Genomic DNA, 14,509 nt, shown 5'->3' with positions numbered 1-14,509 from the left:
AGCTGTAAATTGTGGATCACCTGATGTATGTATGTTTGGAAGCTCAAACCATGGTTTGCACTCTGCACCGTGGTTAGTGAGAACCATGGTTTGGTGTGATGTTGAAGCTGCAGGTTTCCAGACACAAAACCTCACACTCACCTTCCAAAGGCGTTGAAGAGGGACACAATTTCCTGCCTCGTTAGATGGAATTTGGGCGAGGGTCCTTTCTCCGGCATGTTTTCTATCAGGTTTTCAGAAAACAGGATCTTCAGAGCTGTTCCCAAGCCCTGAGTCTGTACACAACGGGAACAAGAATTGGGTTACAACTACCTGTCCAGGGACAATGAAGGGGTGTGGCCTGGGGAGAATTCCAAGGGTCAGATAGAGGCATGGAGGGCCACATTCAGTCCCTAGCCTTGAGGATCTCCACCCCTGGCTATAACCTTAAACTCCCATCATCCCTAGCAAGCATGGCTAAAGGGTCAGGAATTACAATATTTGTATTCTCCTGCTCTGGAAGAGAGCACTAGAGCCCAATGGATTCAAGTTACAAGAAAGGAGTTTCGAACTACACATCAGGAAAAAAATTCTGACAGGAAGAGCTGTTTGACAGTGGAATGGTCTCCTTTAGGAGGTAATATTCTCCTTTCTTAGAGGTTTTTAAGAAGAGGTTGGATGGACATCTGTCATGGATGCTTTAGTTGAGATTCCTGCATTGCAGGGGGCTAGACTAGAATTCAGGCATAGGCAAACTCTGGCCTTCCAGATGTTTGGGACTACAGTCCCAGACCTCTGGTCCTGTTAGCTAGGGATGATGGGAATTGTAGTCCCAAACATCTGGAGGGCCGGAGTTTGCCTATGCCTGAGCTAGATGACCCTCGAGTTCCCTTTCAATTCCATAATTCTATAATTCTGTGATAGTCAAACAACATCTGGACAGCACCAGGATAGTGTAGGGTTATTTTAAATATTAAAAACTGAAGTATTTGCCCTTCAGCCAAAACAGGTTCCCAGAGTGGCTTGCAATAATCAACAACAAAACTTTTAAGTTCTTAGCAGATTATACCTGTGTGCATTAGGCAAAGGTAAAGGGACCCCTGACCATTAGGTCCAGTCGTGGCCGACTCTGGGGTTGCGGCACTCATCTCGCTTTATTGGCCGAGGGAGCCGGTGTACAGCTTCTGGGTCATGTGGCCAGCAGGACTAAGCCGCTTCTGGCGAACCAGGGCAGCGCACAGAAACGCCGTTTACCTTCCCGCCAGAGCGGTACCTATTTATCTACTTGCACTTTGACATGCTTTCGAACTGCTAGGTTGACAGGAGCAGGGACCGAGCAACGGGAGCTCACCCCGTTGCGGGGATTCGAACCAATCACCTTCTGATCGGCAAGTCCTAGGCTCTGTGGTTTAACCCACAGCGCCACCCGTGTCCCTCCTGTGTGCATTGGCCTGCAGTAAATATGCAAAGGAATGAAAAATCTTTGCAAGGAGCGAGGGAAGGAAGGAAATATGGCGACTGTTACTTACTTGCAGCTTTCCCCAAAGACGACATTTGATGCAACCAACACAGTCCATAATCCTTGAAATGTTCCTAAAATGGAGTCTAAATTCTTCCTGGTTTGGCAAGGAGGGAAAAAGAGGAAAAAAAGTCGTTAGAAAGCAGGTTTGTCTTTCACCCAATTGCTAAGAAACTCCAGGTTGGGGTGTTTAGTTTCTGTTAATTAATTCACTCCTTTCATGAATCACTTCCCATGAAATATCTTGGAAGTAATTTCACACACAAAAAATCCATGCTGACCTATTAAAAACCCTGCCATATGCAGAATCCATTTTGGAGTCCCTCAGTTACATTTGGTTCGTATAAACCTGTGGGAATTCAACACATACAAGCACACTTCTCCGCTCCTTTAGGACTTGCCATTCCAAGCTACTGCTGTGATTTTACAAACCAGATCTGAACGTATTATCGTTTCTCTTTAAATTTTAGGCACCTCAGTTGCTTACCTCACCCCCCCCCTTTCCGTTGACTAACCTACCTCTAGACCTGGTGTGGGGGCCATATTTTCCATCAAAGGCCACATTCCTTTGGAGCAGTCCAGCAGGGGGCTACTTGTCCGCAGTGGAGTGAGAATGAAGCTGAAAATCTTTGTCTCTCTGCCAACCCCTTTCTCCCATCTTTCCCTCTGCCCTGACACCCCTGGGCTGCAGGCTGCCCACCCCTGCCCTAGACTTTCTGCCCCTTGAAGTCCACACCTTTTGGAATTTCCAGACCTCCACCCATCCCACACAGCTTCTGCTGTGGCCTCTGGGCTGTTTTCCTCCCAGCCAAACTGACAGCTACACTTCCCTCACAGAAGTTGGACATGGAACATTTCGTCAATGACGGCTCCCTGCCACCCCCAGGTGCCGATGGAATATTCAGTAACATATGGATACCAGACATCCCCGTTTCCTGGGGACAGTCCCCGGATTTACAAATCTGTCCCCGGTCAAAATCTGTCCCCAGATTTCATTTAATGTCCCCGGATTTATATTTTAAGTGTTGTAGATTTATTAGTAGGGAATGAATGTTGCATGATTGGTTCAACGGCACAAGACACACCAGATGGGCGGGATATAAATAATGAATTATTATGTGATGGCCTGGGAATCTGATTCAGAGGCTGAACCTGAGGAATCCCAGCCTGCACAGGAGTCCCCGCCTTCAGAACCAGCTGAGCCGGGGCTGGGGCTTGAGCCTGAAGGGTCCTCACCTGTGCTGGATCCTCAGGTGCAGGCACCAGCTGAGTCTGCTCTGGCTCCTGAGGTGATGGAGGACCCATTGCCTGCAGGTGCTCCACTCTCAGCCCCATCAGGGGAAGCTGAGGTTGCCTCTGGGTCCAGCCTCTCCTGAGCTGAAGAGGCTCAGGGCAGAGAGGCGGAGGGAACTAAGTTTCCGCAGGAGGAGTGCTCGCCTCCAGGCCAGGAGAGGCGAGTCACCAGAGGATTGGGGCCGCCCTATGCCTCGGGGCAGATAAAAGCTGGCCAGCCCCAGTCCCAAGTTGCAGGAGCAACATCGTTGGTAGCCAGTTCCTGCCTGAACCCTGTCCTGTCGAAGCTCCTGACCTCACCCGACTCCCTGCCTTGGACCCCGCTTCAGCCTTGGACCGGACACGGACAACGCCGCATGGTAACCCCCCCCCCGGACCAGCACATATTATTATTATTACTATTATTATTATTATTATTATTATTATTATTATTATTATTAGGGGACTTCCAGCAAGGCAAAATGGCGGGCACCACAGCAGCGAGCAGCTCCTGAAGCCAGCCAGAGCCAACTGCGCTACCAGACTGGCTCCAGGCTGCTGCCACTGCCGCTCCCACCGCCACTGCCAAGGGGGAACCGGGATGCCCGGCGTGTCAACTGGGGGAACTGCTGACCCCTCCTCCTGCAACCCAAATTGAACCGGGAGCGAGAGCACTTGGCCACCCGGCCAACTGCCCAGCGGCGCTCCAGGACCAGGAAAACCCTGGAGCTGGTGCAGGGAGAAGGAGGAGAGGAGAAGGAAAAAGGAAGAGAGAGAAAGAGGAAGGAGAAAAAAGAGGGGAGAGGTAGGAGAGCACTGGGAGGGCAAGGACAAGTGGCCGAGCCCAGGCCCGATCCGAGCCTACTCCACGTCGGCTAGTGCTCCAAGAGAGCTGGCTGGGACCCAGAGGAAGGCAGCCCAATAGAGGAGACCACAGAAGAGAAGATATTACTTCTTCTTTTCGTTTTTTAAACTTTTTAAAATAAAATAAATGTTTTCTCTCTCTTTTTTTAAAAAAAGGTGTCCCTGGATTCTTTGGAAAAAAATCTGGCAACCTTACAGTAACATCACACTAGTTTCTGCAGTCAGAGTAGAAGACGTCACCTCCTATACATATGAAGATCCAGAAAATAATGGGGGAGAAAGCCATTTCACCCCTGACCTTCACTTAACGATCATTGCCATAATTGCAGCAGAGAGACAGTAAATTCTGCCACCACCCCCCCCCCCGCAAAAAAAATGTTTGTTTGCCACCAGAGACAGAATCTTACCTTCAATTTAGCCGCTTCTTTTTGGTTCCCAGCAAAGAGTGAATTTTCGTTGAAGTGCAAAGGGAACGATCTAAAGCAGAAACAAAACATCGTTTATAATTGGAGTCCTTTGTTGACATGCCATTTACAAAAAAACAGTGCTTTTTTCTGGGGGGGACGCATACCCCTAAACATTTTGTGAATCGAAGTTTGGCCTCATTGAGGGGCGGTATTTCAAAATGAGCAGGAAATGAGAGTTCCCCTAAACATTATTTTTAAAGGGGGAAAAAAGCACTGTATAAAATCAATACCTTCGGAGTCATTAAAAAACTGCAAGTTAGCCTATCTATTTGCTGTGCTGTTTAGTTGCTTAAAAACGTAAAAAGAGCCTGCAGGGTCAGGCCAGTCCAGTATCCTCTTCTCACAGGGGCCAGGCAGATACCTCTAGGAAGCTAGAAGCAGAATTCGAACACAAGAGCATCTCACCAGTCTTTGGGTTTCCAGCAACTGGAGTTCAGAAGCATTGCTGCCTTCAACCAGGGAGACAGAAAAGAGCCGTCCTGGCTAGCAGTCGTCAATAGCCCCCTCCTCCTGAAATTTGCCCAATCCTCTTTTAAAGCCATCCAAATTTGTGGCCATCACTGCTTCCAGTGGGAGAGAGTTCCACAGTTTAACTCAGTACTGCGTGAAGGATTTTTCTTTCCTCTGCCCTGAATCTTCCAACATTCAGGTTCTAGTGTTAGGGGGAGAAAAACTTCTCTGCCTGCGGGATGGTGTGGAGGACTCCCTGGTCCTGAATGGGGCAACTGTGCCCCAGAAGGACCAGGTGCGCAGCCTGGGAGTCATTTTGGACTCACAGCTGTCCATGGAGGTACAGGTCAACTCTGTGTCCAGGGCAGCTGTTTACCAGCTCCATCTGGTACGCAGGATGAGACCCTACCTGCCTGCAGACTGCCTCGCCAGAGTGGTGCATGCTCTGGTTATCTCCCGCTTGGACTACTGCAATGTGCTGTATGTGGGGCTACCTTTGAAGGTGACCCGGAAACTACAACTAATCCAGAATGCGGCAGCTAGACTGGTGACTGAGAATGGCCGCCGAGACCACATAACATAGGTCTTGAAAGACCTACACTGGCTCCTAGTAGGTTTCTGAGCACAATTCAAAGTGCTGGTGCTGACCTTTAAAGCCCTAAACGGCCTTGGTCGAGTGTACCTGAAGGAGCGTCTCCACCCCCATCGTTCAGCCCGGACACTGAGATCCAGCGCCAAGGGCCTTCTGGCGGTTCCTTCACTGCGAAAAGCCAAGTTACAGGGAACCAGGCAGAGGGCCTTCTCGGTGGTGGCACCCGCCCTGTGGAACGCCCTCCCACCAGATGTCAAAGAGATAAACAGCTACCTGACATTTAGAAGACATCTGAAGGCAGCCCTGTTTTTAATGTGTGACATTTTAATGTATTTTTGATCTTTGTTGGAAGCCGCCCAGAGTGGCTGGGGAAACCCAGCCAGATGGGCAGGGTACAAATGATAAATTATTATTATTATATTTCTCCAGGCCATGTATAATTTTATAAACTTCTACCATGTCAGCCTTTACTAGCCTGTTCTCCCTCCCCCTGCAGCCCCCCTTCCACCACCACCACTAAAAATCTCCTCTTGAGGTTTGGGAGTCCCTCTGGAACAGATTGGGAGCATAGCTGCCAACCGTCCCTTATTTGGCGGGAAAGTCCCTTATCCCAGTGCCGTGTCCCGCTGCTGTCCCTTATTGATGATGTCCCTTAAATTTCCCAGGTTTCAAAGGAAGCAGCTCCTCTCCCTCCCTCCCTCCCTGCCGACCAGGGAGGAGGGAGGCCCCAACTGTGTTGCTTGGCTGCGTTGCTCACCCAATAAGGAGTCTAAGAACGACTGGGGGGTGGAGCTTGCATGCCTTGTGCCGATCAAATCAGCCGCGTTGCCTGGGGACTCGCCTTTGCTCAGCGCTTCCCAGCGGAGAGGTGACGGTGGTTTTCCTTGCTGCATCCCCTTTGCCGGGTTGCTGCGCTGTGGGAACCACCGCTTGAGGCTTCGTTTGGCTGCTGGCTGGGCTTTCTGCTTTGGCTCGGAGGCGCTCAGAAGTCGAACATACCTGCGCTCTGAAAATCCCTTATTTTGGCTGCTGATCCCTTATTTTCGAGGCTGCTGGTCCCTTATTTTCAAATCTGTAAGTTGACAGCTATGATTGGGTGGCAGAGGGAGGGGAAGCCCCATCACGTATGAGACAGATGGCAATATGTCTCCCCCCCACCCCAGCCTCAAATCTATCACTACATCCAGGTAATTCAAATTCTGCACACCAGAAACAAAACCAAAACACAAAAACAAAACCACAACACACACATAAAGCAAAATGGCTTGCTGCCACCTCCCCCTTCCTCAAGACACCCCCCCAAAGACACTTCCCACCCACGAGACCTCAATCCAATGGCACTTGCTTGGTTAAATGAAGGATTTCCAAAAGGCGGCTCTTGGTTTCTTCATCCTGGCTTTCGGCCCCCGTGAACAGCTGGAAATCGGGGCGCTGGAAGTACGGTAGGGCTTTGGATAGCGCCCGCAGCTCTATCAGGTAGAGGAAGTAGAGGTTCTTGAGCCTCCTGGGACCCTCGCCCTGAGTCAGGACTTCATCAAAGCGCTGCTGGAACTCCGTGATGTTGTGGCCCCAACGCTCAGCTGCCCACGTGTCTGGGGCAAAGGAAAAAGGAAACGCGTCAAAGGACTCTCAGTCTTCCTGGAAGTATGTGGAACATTCCCTCCCCTTAGGGTTTTGATCTATGGGCTACTTTTAAAATGAGGCTGCATTTAAATTGCCCTGAGGCCGGCTCTGGCCGGGGAGGGTGGGGTATAAATAAAATTTATTACAGTGGTACCTCTGGTTAAGTACTTAATTCATTCCGGAGGTCCGTTCTTAACCTGAAACGGTTCTTAACCTGAAGCACCACTTTAGCTAATGGGGCCTCCTGCTGCCACCGCACCGCCGGAGCACGATTTCTGTTCTCATCCTGAAGCACAGTTCTTAACCTGAAGCAGTATTTCTGGGTTAGTGGAGTCTGTAACCTGAAGCGTATGTAACCCGAGGTACCACTGTATTATTATTATTATTATTATTATTACAGTAGTACCTCAGTTTACAAACTTAATCCGTTCCGGAATTCTGTTCTTAAACTGAAACCGTTCTTAAACTGAGGCGCGCTTTCCCTAATGAGTCCTCCCACCGCCAGTGCCCTTCCACCATTCGGATTCTGTTCTTAGACCGAAGTAAAGTTCACAAACCGGGACACTACTTCCGGTTTTGCGGAGTTCATAAACCAAATTGCTCTCAAACAAGACTGTCCTTAAACCGAGTTACCACTGTACAGCGGACGCTCGGGTTGCGAACGTGATCCGTGCGGGATGCACGTTCACAACCCGTGTCTGTGCACGCATGGGTTGCGATTCGGCGCTTCTGCGCAAAGTACGATTTAGCGCTTCTGCGCATGTGTGACTGCCGAGACCCAGAAGTAACCCGTTCCAGTACTTCCGGGTTTCGGCAGTCCACAACCCAAAAAAACGCAACCTGAAGCGGCTGTAACCCGAGGTATGACTGTATTATTATTATTATTAGTTAAATTTATATACACTCATACCTTGGTTCGCGAATGCCTTGTGAGTCGAACATTTTGGCTCCCGAATGCCGCAAACCCAGAAGTGAGTGTTCCGGTTTGCGAATGTTCTTTGAAACCTGAATGTCCGACGTGGCTTCTGATTGGCTGCAGGAGCTTCCTGCAGCCAATCAGAAGCCGCACCTTGGTTTCTGAACATTTTGGAAGTTGAACGGACTTCCAGAATGGATTCCGTTCGACTTCCAAGGTACCACTGTACAGTCGTACCTTGGAAGCCGAACGCCTTGGCTCCTGAACGTTCGAAACCCGGAAGTGAGTGTTCCAGTTTTCGAACGATTTTGGGAAGCCGAAAGTCCAGCGCAGCTTCCAGTTTGGCTGCAGGACACTTCTGCACACAAAATAAGTAACAGCAAAACAAGCAAAAAACAATAGCCTCCCCAAAGGAATTAGAATGCAGTACCTTCCAAAAGGTACCTGGCGCTGAGATGGATGTTGATGCTGGCATGGAGGCCAGAAATGAGCCTGTAGAAAGCCCTTTTCTCCACACAGACACCTGCAAGAAATATTCAGAGATACTGAAAAAGGAAGGAAGAGGGCACACCTGCAGCTGAGAGTATAAAAATTGGGCAATGGAATAAATGCAGCGTAGGTTTCTAAACTGTGTTTTAAATTGATGCAATCTCCAATTTGGAAGAAGGGTAGGTACAGTGGTGCCCCGCAAGATGAATGCCTCGCAAGACAAAAAACCCGCCAGACGAAAGGGTTTTCCGTTTTTCGAGGCGCTTCGCAAGACGAATTTCCCTATGGGCTTGCGAGTTTTTTTCCTTTCCCCCCCTTTTTCTAAGCCACTAAGCCGTCAATGGGCTTGCTTCGCAAGACGAAAAAACCGCAAGACGAAGAGACTCGCGGAACAAATTATTTTCGTCTTGCGAGGCACCACTGTAATACGTTAAAATAATGCTAATACTACTAATAACTACAACGTTGCAATAAATAATATGATATTGCCTCGGTTATCGAGAGCGAAGCAAACAGGAAAAAGTGGATACCTTGCAGCCAGCTGTAAAACATGTTCCCTGGAAATACAGAAACAAGACAATAGTCAGGAGGATTCTTCCATGAGAGAAAGGTGAATGTTTTAAAAAAATCACATTTGTTGCATGCAAAGCAGAGGTTGTAATTGGCCTTCGTCAACCTCCTGCCTCTTCCAGACATTTTGGACTACAAGTCCCATCAGCCACAGCGAGTGCAACTCCAGGATGGAAAAGGCTGGGCTAAACGCAACAGCCCTGCCAGGATTCAGACCAAAAGGGACTTTGGCCCCAGATTATGAACCTGACTTCCAACTTCCCTGGTGCTTCTAGATGCTGCTGGCGTCCAAATGCCATCGGCCGCAGCTGGCATGGCCAGTGGTCAAGCGCGATGGGAGCTGAGGAGAGATGCTTTGTGCTGGCAGTCAAGCGATGGCTTTTTCCACCTGCCTCGCCCCTCGCTCTCCAGCCCTAGGAGGCTTCAGAACAGAGTTGCTGCCACAGACATTATATATCAGGGGTCAGCAAACTTTTTCTGCAGGGGGCCGTTCCACTGTCCCTCAGACCTTGTGGGGGGCCAGACTATATTTTGAAAAGGAAAAAAATGAACGAATTGCTATGCCCCGCAACTAACCCAGAGATGCATTTTAAATAAAAGGACACATTCTACTCATGTAAAAACACACTGGTTCCCGGACCATCTGGGGGCCGGATTTAGAAGGCGATTGGGCCGAATCCGGACCCCAGGTCTTAGTTTGCCTACCCATGTTATATATTATAAAATGCAAATAAGGTCAAAAGAGCATCATCTCCAAAACCCTCAGTCAAGTCCACCTGAGCCACAGCCTCTCCCAGATCATGACTTTAAGAACAGCTGGGAAGAGAGGAGTGGAGTTCAGGGGTTTTATTTTTTTAAAAAAATTTTATACGTTGTGCATCTTTGTTTCTCAAATTGATCCTTTTACATGGTTTTGTATGTATTCTGGTATTTTATGCATTGTGCAGGTATTATTTATTATTGGTTGTGGTTTAGTAACAGTTTATTAGAGTGAATTTCTGTTTGATTTTGCTGATATTTCGAGAGCTGATTTTATTGTGCACTATTGTATTCTAGGGATGTGGGTGGCGCTGTGGTCTAAACCACAGAGCCTCTTGGGCTTGCCAATCGGAAGGTTGGCGGTTCGAATCCCCACGATGGAGTGAGCTCCCGTTGCTCAGTCCCAGCTCCTGCCCACCTAGCAGTTCGAAAGGACACCAGCGCAAGCAGATAAATAGGTACCACTCAGGCGGGAGGGTAAACGGCATTTCCGTGCGCTGCTCTGGTTTCACCAGAAGCGGCTTAGTCCTGCTGGCCACATGACCCGGAAAGCTGTCTACAGACAAACGCCAGCTCTCTCAGCCTGTAAAGCGAGATGAGCATGCAACCCCAGAGTTGTCCGCGACTGGACTTAACGGTCAGGGGTCCCTTTACCTTTTTATTTTATTCTAATGGATTATTGAATATTACTTTACTTGATATAAGTTGTTTATTTCAAAGTTATGTTTCTATCATGACTTTTTTGTATTGGACCAGATTCTTATAAAGTGTGTGAAATGAAATGAAATGCAAAAATGTTGAGGTCAATGCTGTACTGTCCTGGAACATGGAATTAATTGACAGCAGGGACTAAGGGCTTTCTGTCCTCCATGAAATTTGTCCTTCTCGGCCCCAGCTGGAGAGTGACTCACCTTCATTTTCTCCTGCAGCTGCAAATTTAAGAAAAAGATAATGTTATCACTCACACTACACTTTCAAAAAGGAGCGACAACTTCCCCCTGCATGTCTAGATTATTTGGCTGACCACCTAAGAAGAGGACTAAGTGTATTCTGCATTATAAGGTATTAAAACTCTGCATGCAGGGAACCCCAGTCCTGCATTATTATACAAATTTGCATTTCCTCTCTTATTTGACTGTATCCTACCATAATGGGGAATCTTATGCAGCCACTACACAACTATTGCCAGCATACTTTTCAAGTCTAGATTTGCATCGACAGGGACTAGAAACCTTACTTTTTGGTTCAATGAAAATTGAAAACCTGGGGATTCTGAAATCTGTGACTAATTCCAAACCACATTCCTCGCTATCTTTCTGCACACCTAGCAAAATCTTCAGGCTCTTTAACCATTCTCTCATTTGTATCAGCTGCTTTCCCCAATTTTTATTTTGTTTAAACTGTATTTCTATAAAAACTTATTTTGCAGCACTATCAAGCAGGCAGTGTAAAACAAAATATGAACTCACCTCTTCCAGAAGCCAAGGGATTTAAAGGCCTTTTTACGGACTGAGGTCTAGGAGACAAAAAAGTATTTAAAAAATAAATAAATCAAAAGGGTCCTTTAATTTTTTAAAAGACATTTGTACTCCACCATTCCATCAGATTTCCAGGTGACATCCATTCCCCCCCAGAAACGATCTCTAATAATGAAGATGATGGCGTTTATGGAGCTGGCTGATCTCACCGGGAGAATCCGCGACCAGAAAGAAGAGGAACACCAAGAAGACTAGAAGAAATTTAAAGACTATTTGAATAAATATTGTAATATTAAAGATATGTAACCACTTGAAAGAAACAATTAGGGCTAGGATTAAACTGGAATTAAATTTATAAATAAGAAAATGTACGATAAAGAAAGTTATGTATGGTAATATGATTAGGACTGTGATATGGTCTTTTGAAACACTGATATTGGAAACTGCTACATATAATTACTAAGAAATTCGGATGGAAGAGATTCGAGGAAGTCAAATACTATGTTTATGAAGATGGATGGTACTTAATTTTAATTAATTAAGTGGTAATATGCTGTATGTATCTTTTTTCTTTTTTTCTTTTTTTCTTTGTTTTTATTATTGTTAATCTTTTTTTTACTATGTTTATCTACTGAAAATAATAAATATTATTTGGAAAAAAGAAAAGAAACGATCTCTAATAAAAAGCCATCACTAAAACAAGCCAATCGACTGTGGGAGAGAGCAAACATTCTGCCAAAAAGGCCAGGGAAATAAAGTCGTGCTGACTGTTGCCTGCTAAAGGAACATCTCTGCTTGGGTGACTTTCCACCAACAGGGTGCCACCACCGAAAAGGCCCCGTCCTAGGCTACCCTTGGCTCAAGCTCTGAAGGCAAAACTAATCTGTACGCAATTCCAATATTTCACAGCTGAGATACAATCCTTCCATCATGTGTTAGGGAACACATTGTGCCAATTCTTTAAAAGGACTTCACAGGAATCTCATCCATTTCTAGAGGCAATTCAGAACGCAGACTTACAAAGGCCTTGCTTTGGACTACTGCAATGCGCTCTACGTGGGGCTACCTTTGAAGGTGACCCGGAAACTACAACTAATCCAGAATGTGGCAGCTAGACTGGTGACTGGGAGTGGCCGCCGGGACCACATAACACCGGTCCTGAGAGATCTGCATTGGCTCCCAGTACGTTTCTGAGCACAATTCAAAGTGTTGGTGCTGACCTTTAAAGCCCTAAACGGCCTCGGTCCAGTATACCTGAAGGAGCATCTCCACCCCCATCGTTCAGCCCGGACACTGAGATCCAGCGCGGAGGGCCTTCTGGCGGTTCCCTCATTGTGAGAAGTGAGGTTACAGGGAACCAGACACAGGGCCTTCTCGGTAGTGGCGCCCGCCCTGTGGAACACCCTCCCTTCAGATGTGAAGGAAATAAGCAGCTATCTTCTTTTTAAAAGACATCTGAAGGCAGCCCTGTTTAGGGAAGTTTTTAATATTTAATGCTGTATTGTTTTTAACACTTGATTGGAAGCTGCCCAGAGTGGCTGGGGAGACTCAGCCAGATGAGCGGGGTATAAATAATAAATTATTATTATTATTATTATTATTACTACTACTACTACTACTACGAGCTGGGTGCCTGCAAAGAGTCTGCTTATTGCGGCAGCCTTTGCTGCGCTGGCTGGGAGTGATGGGAGTTGTAGTCCAAAAAAATATGGCGGGTGCCGGCTTAGCAAAGGTCGGCTTACTCCCCACTGTGAATCTTGCCTAGTTGTCAAGATAGTCATTCGACATCTTAATTCAACACCTGCGTCTATGGAAGAAAGGCAAACAGCAGGGTCTTTTTGGCTGTGGCCCCCTGGGAGTTGGGACACCCTCCCCTAAAACATTTAACCTATCGCCTGCCATGATCACAGCATTTTACATTGGTGCCCAAAGCCTATTTGTTCAAGCTTTTAAACCGAGTTCTTTGTATTTTCCTACTGAAACATTTAAAATTATGGCCGCATGTCAGGATTGCTGTGGCCATTTTATGGGTCTTTGGGTGCTGTAGGTTTTTTGCAATTTGCCTGCTTTTACTGCTGCTTTAGGATTAGTTTGTTTTTTGCTTTTTTTTCTCGTACGGATGTTAATTTTTTTGTTAAAGGTCATCTAAGAAAGCAGATTTGAGAGGCAGGCGATAAGCTTTTTTATGATTTATAATGTATTTTTAAACATTTTAAAATATAATTGCTATTACAAATGCAAATGCAATCCATTATTAATTAATTAATTAATTAATTAACAAATCACTTCCTAGGAGGCATTTTGAAGCGACCTCACAATACAATAAAAATAGAAAACAACTATTGCATATATAAAAGCAAGCAAAAGCTGTTACAGATATAAATATAATTTCAAATAAAATGCAAATATTTATCATTATTATTATTATCTTGTAATTTTATTCTTCCTGCTTTTATGACTGTATTTACTATTACTTGGAACTTATTTGTTTGAATAAAAAATTACATACAATTTATACAGTTGGATATAATCTTACACACATTCATATGAACCGACAAGGGTTCCAATAAAAACAAGCAGAGCGCATGCACTTTTTTGATAGCAAAAGTTATGCTTTCTATTATTAGGCAATAAGCATTTTATAAACAAGCAAATAACCCCTTGGCAGGAAACGATGGGCTGTAAAAGGATGTGTGTGTGTGTGTGTGTGTGTGTGTGTGTCTGTGTCTGTGTCTGTGTGTTTGATCTAATAAATCTCTGAATCCAGCCACTCAAAAGGAACCTACTTGAAACAGTTTTCTTCATAGATGCTGTTCCAGATTTTCCAGGCTTCAGGTCCCTTGTAGCCAGTGTAACGTTCTGGATTGAGAAGCAAATCTACGTACTCCGCTTCTGGAGACTGGATATCTAAGAAAAAAGACATTCCCGCATTTTAATCAGAAAGACAGAAGAAGAGGAGGAGTTTGGATTTGATATCCCGCTTTATCACTACCCAAAGGAGTCTCAAAGCAGCTCACAATCTCCTTTCCCTTCCTCCCCCACAACGAACACTCTGTGAGGTGAGTGGGGCTGAGAGACTTCAGAGAAGTGTGACCAGCCCAAGGTTTAGACTCCATTTTAGGAATATTTCAAGGATTATGGACTGTGTTGGTTGTATCAAATGTTGTCTTTGGGGAAAGCTGCAAGTCAATAACAGTCCCCATATTTCCTTCCTTCCCTCGCTCCTATGTGTTCTCCAGCCAATAACCTTCTTGCTTTTGAAATTGCCTGGTCTGAGAGCTCAAACAAGAAGACTCATGCGATATCTCCGTTGCAGAGCTGTACCATTTCAGCCTGCAAGAAAGGGACAGGATACTGACCTCTGTAAAGCTGTGGATAAAGGTAAAGGGACCCCTGACCATTAGGTCCAGTCGTAGCCGACTCTGGGGTTGCGGCGCTCATCTCGCTTTATTGGCCGAGGGAACTGGCGTACAGCTTCCGGGTCATGTGGCCAGCATGACTAAGCCGCTTCTGGAGAACCAGAGCGGCGCA

The 14,509-nt window shown here is 46.3% G+C and overlaps 1 protein-coding gene across 1 annotated transcript in view; it reads right to left on the bottom strand.

Annotated features, from left to right (window-relative positions):
- The window catches only part of ERO1A (endoplasmic reticulum oxidoreductase 1 alpha), a 37,180-nt gene that overhangs the window by 3,010 nt on the left and 19,661 nt on the right, over nt 1-14,509 (bottom strand). The window contains exons 7-15 of the mRNA XM_081867459.1: nt 13,765-13,885; nt 10,970-11,016; nt 10,412-10,429; nt 8,702-8,728; nt 8,113-8,205; nt 6,485-6,735; nt 4,042-4,107; nt 1,509-1,595; nt 142-275 (exon numbers count right to left, since the gene is read on the bottom strand). Coding sequence (XP_081723585.1) covers nt 142-275; nt 1,509-1,595; nt 4,042-4,107; nt 6,485-6,735; nt 8,113-8,205; nt 8,702-8,728; nt 10,412-10,429; nt 10,970-11,016; nt 13,765-13,885 — 844 coding nt within the window. The remainder of the gene's footprint in view (nt 1-141; nt 276-1,508; nt 1,596-4,041; nt 4,108-6,484; nt 6,736-8,112; nt 8,206-8,701; nt 8,729-10,411; nt 10,430-10,969; nt 11,017-13,764; nt 13,886-14,509) is intronic.

Source organism: Podarcis erhardii, assembly GCF_964252035.2.
Source record: "Podarcis erhardii genome assembly, chromosome: 1".
In the NCBI taxonomy this organism is placed as follows: Eukaryota; Metazoa; Chordata; class Lepidosauria; order Squamata; family Lacertidae; genus Podarcis; species Podarcis erhardii.
The sequence above is the reverse complement of the archived record's forward strand: the minus strand, read 5'-3'. Positions and strand labels throughout refer to the sequence as shown.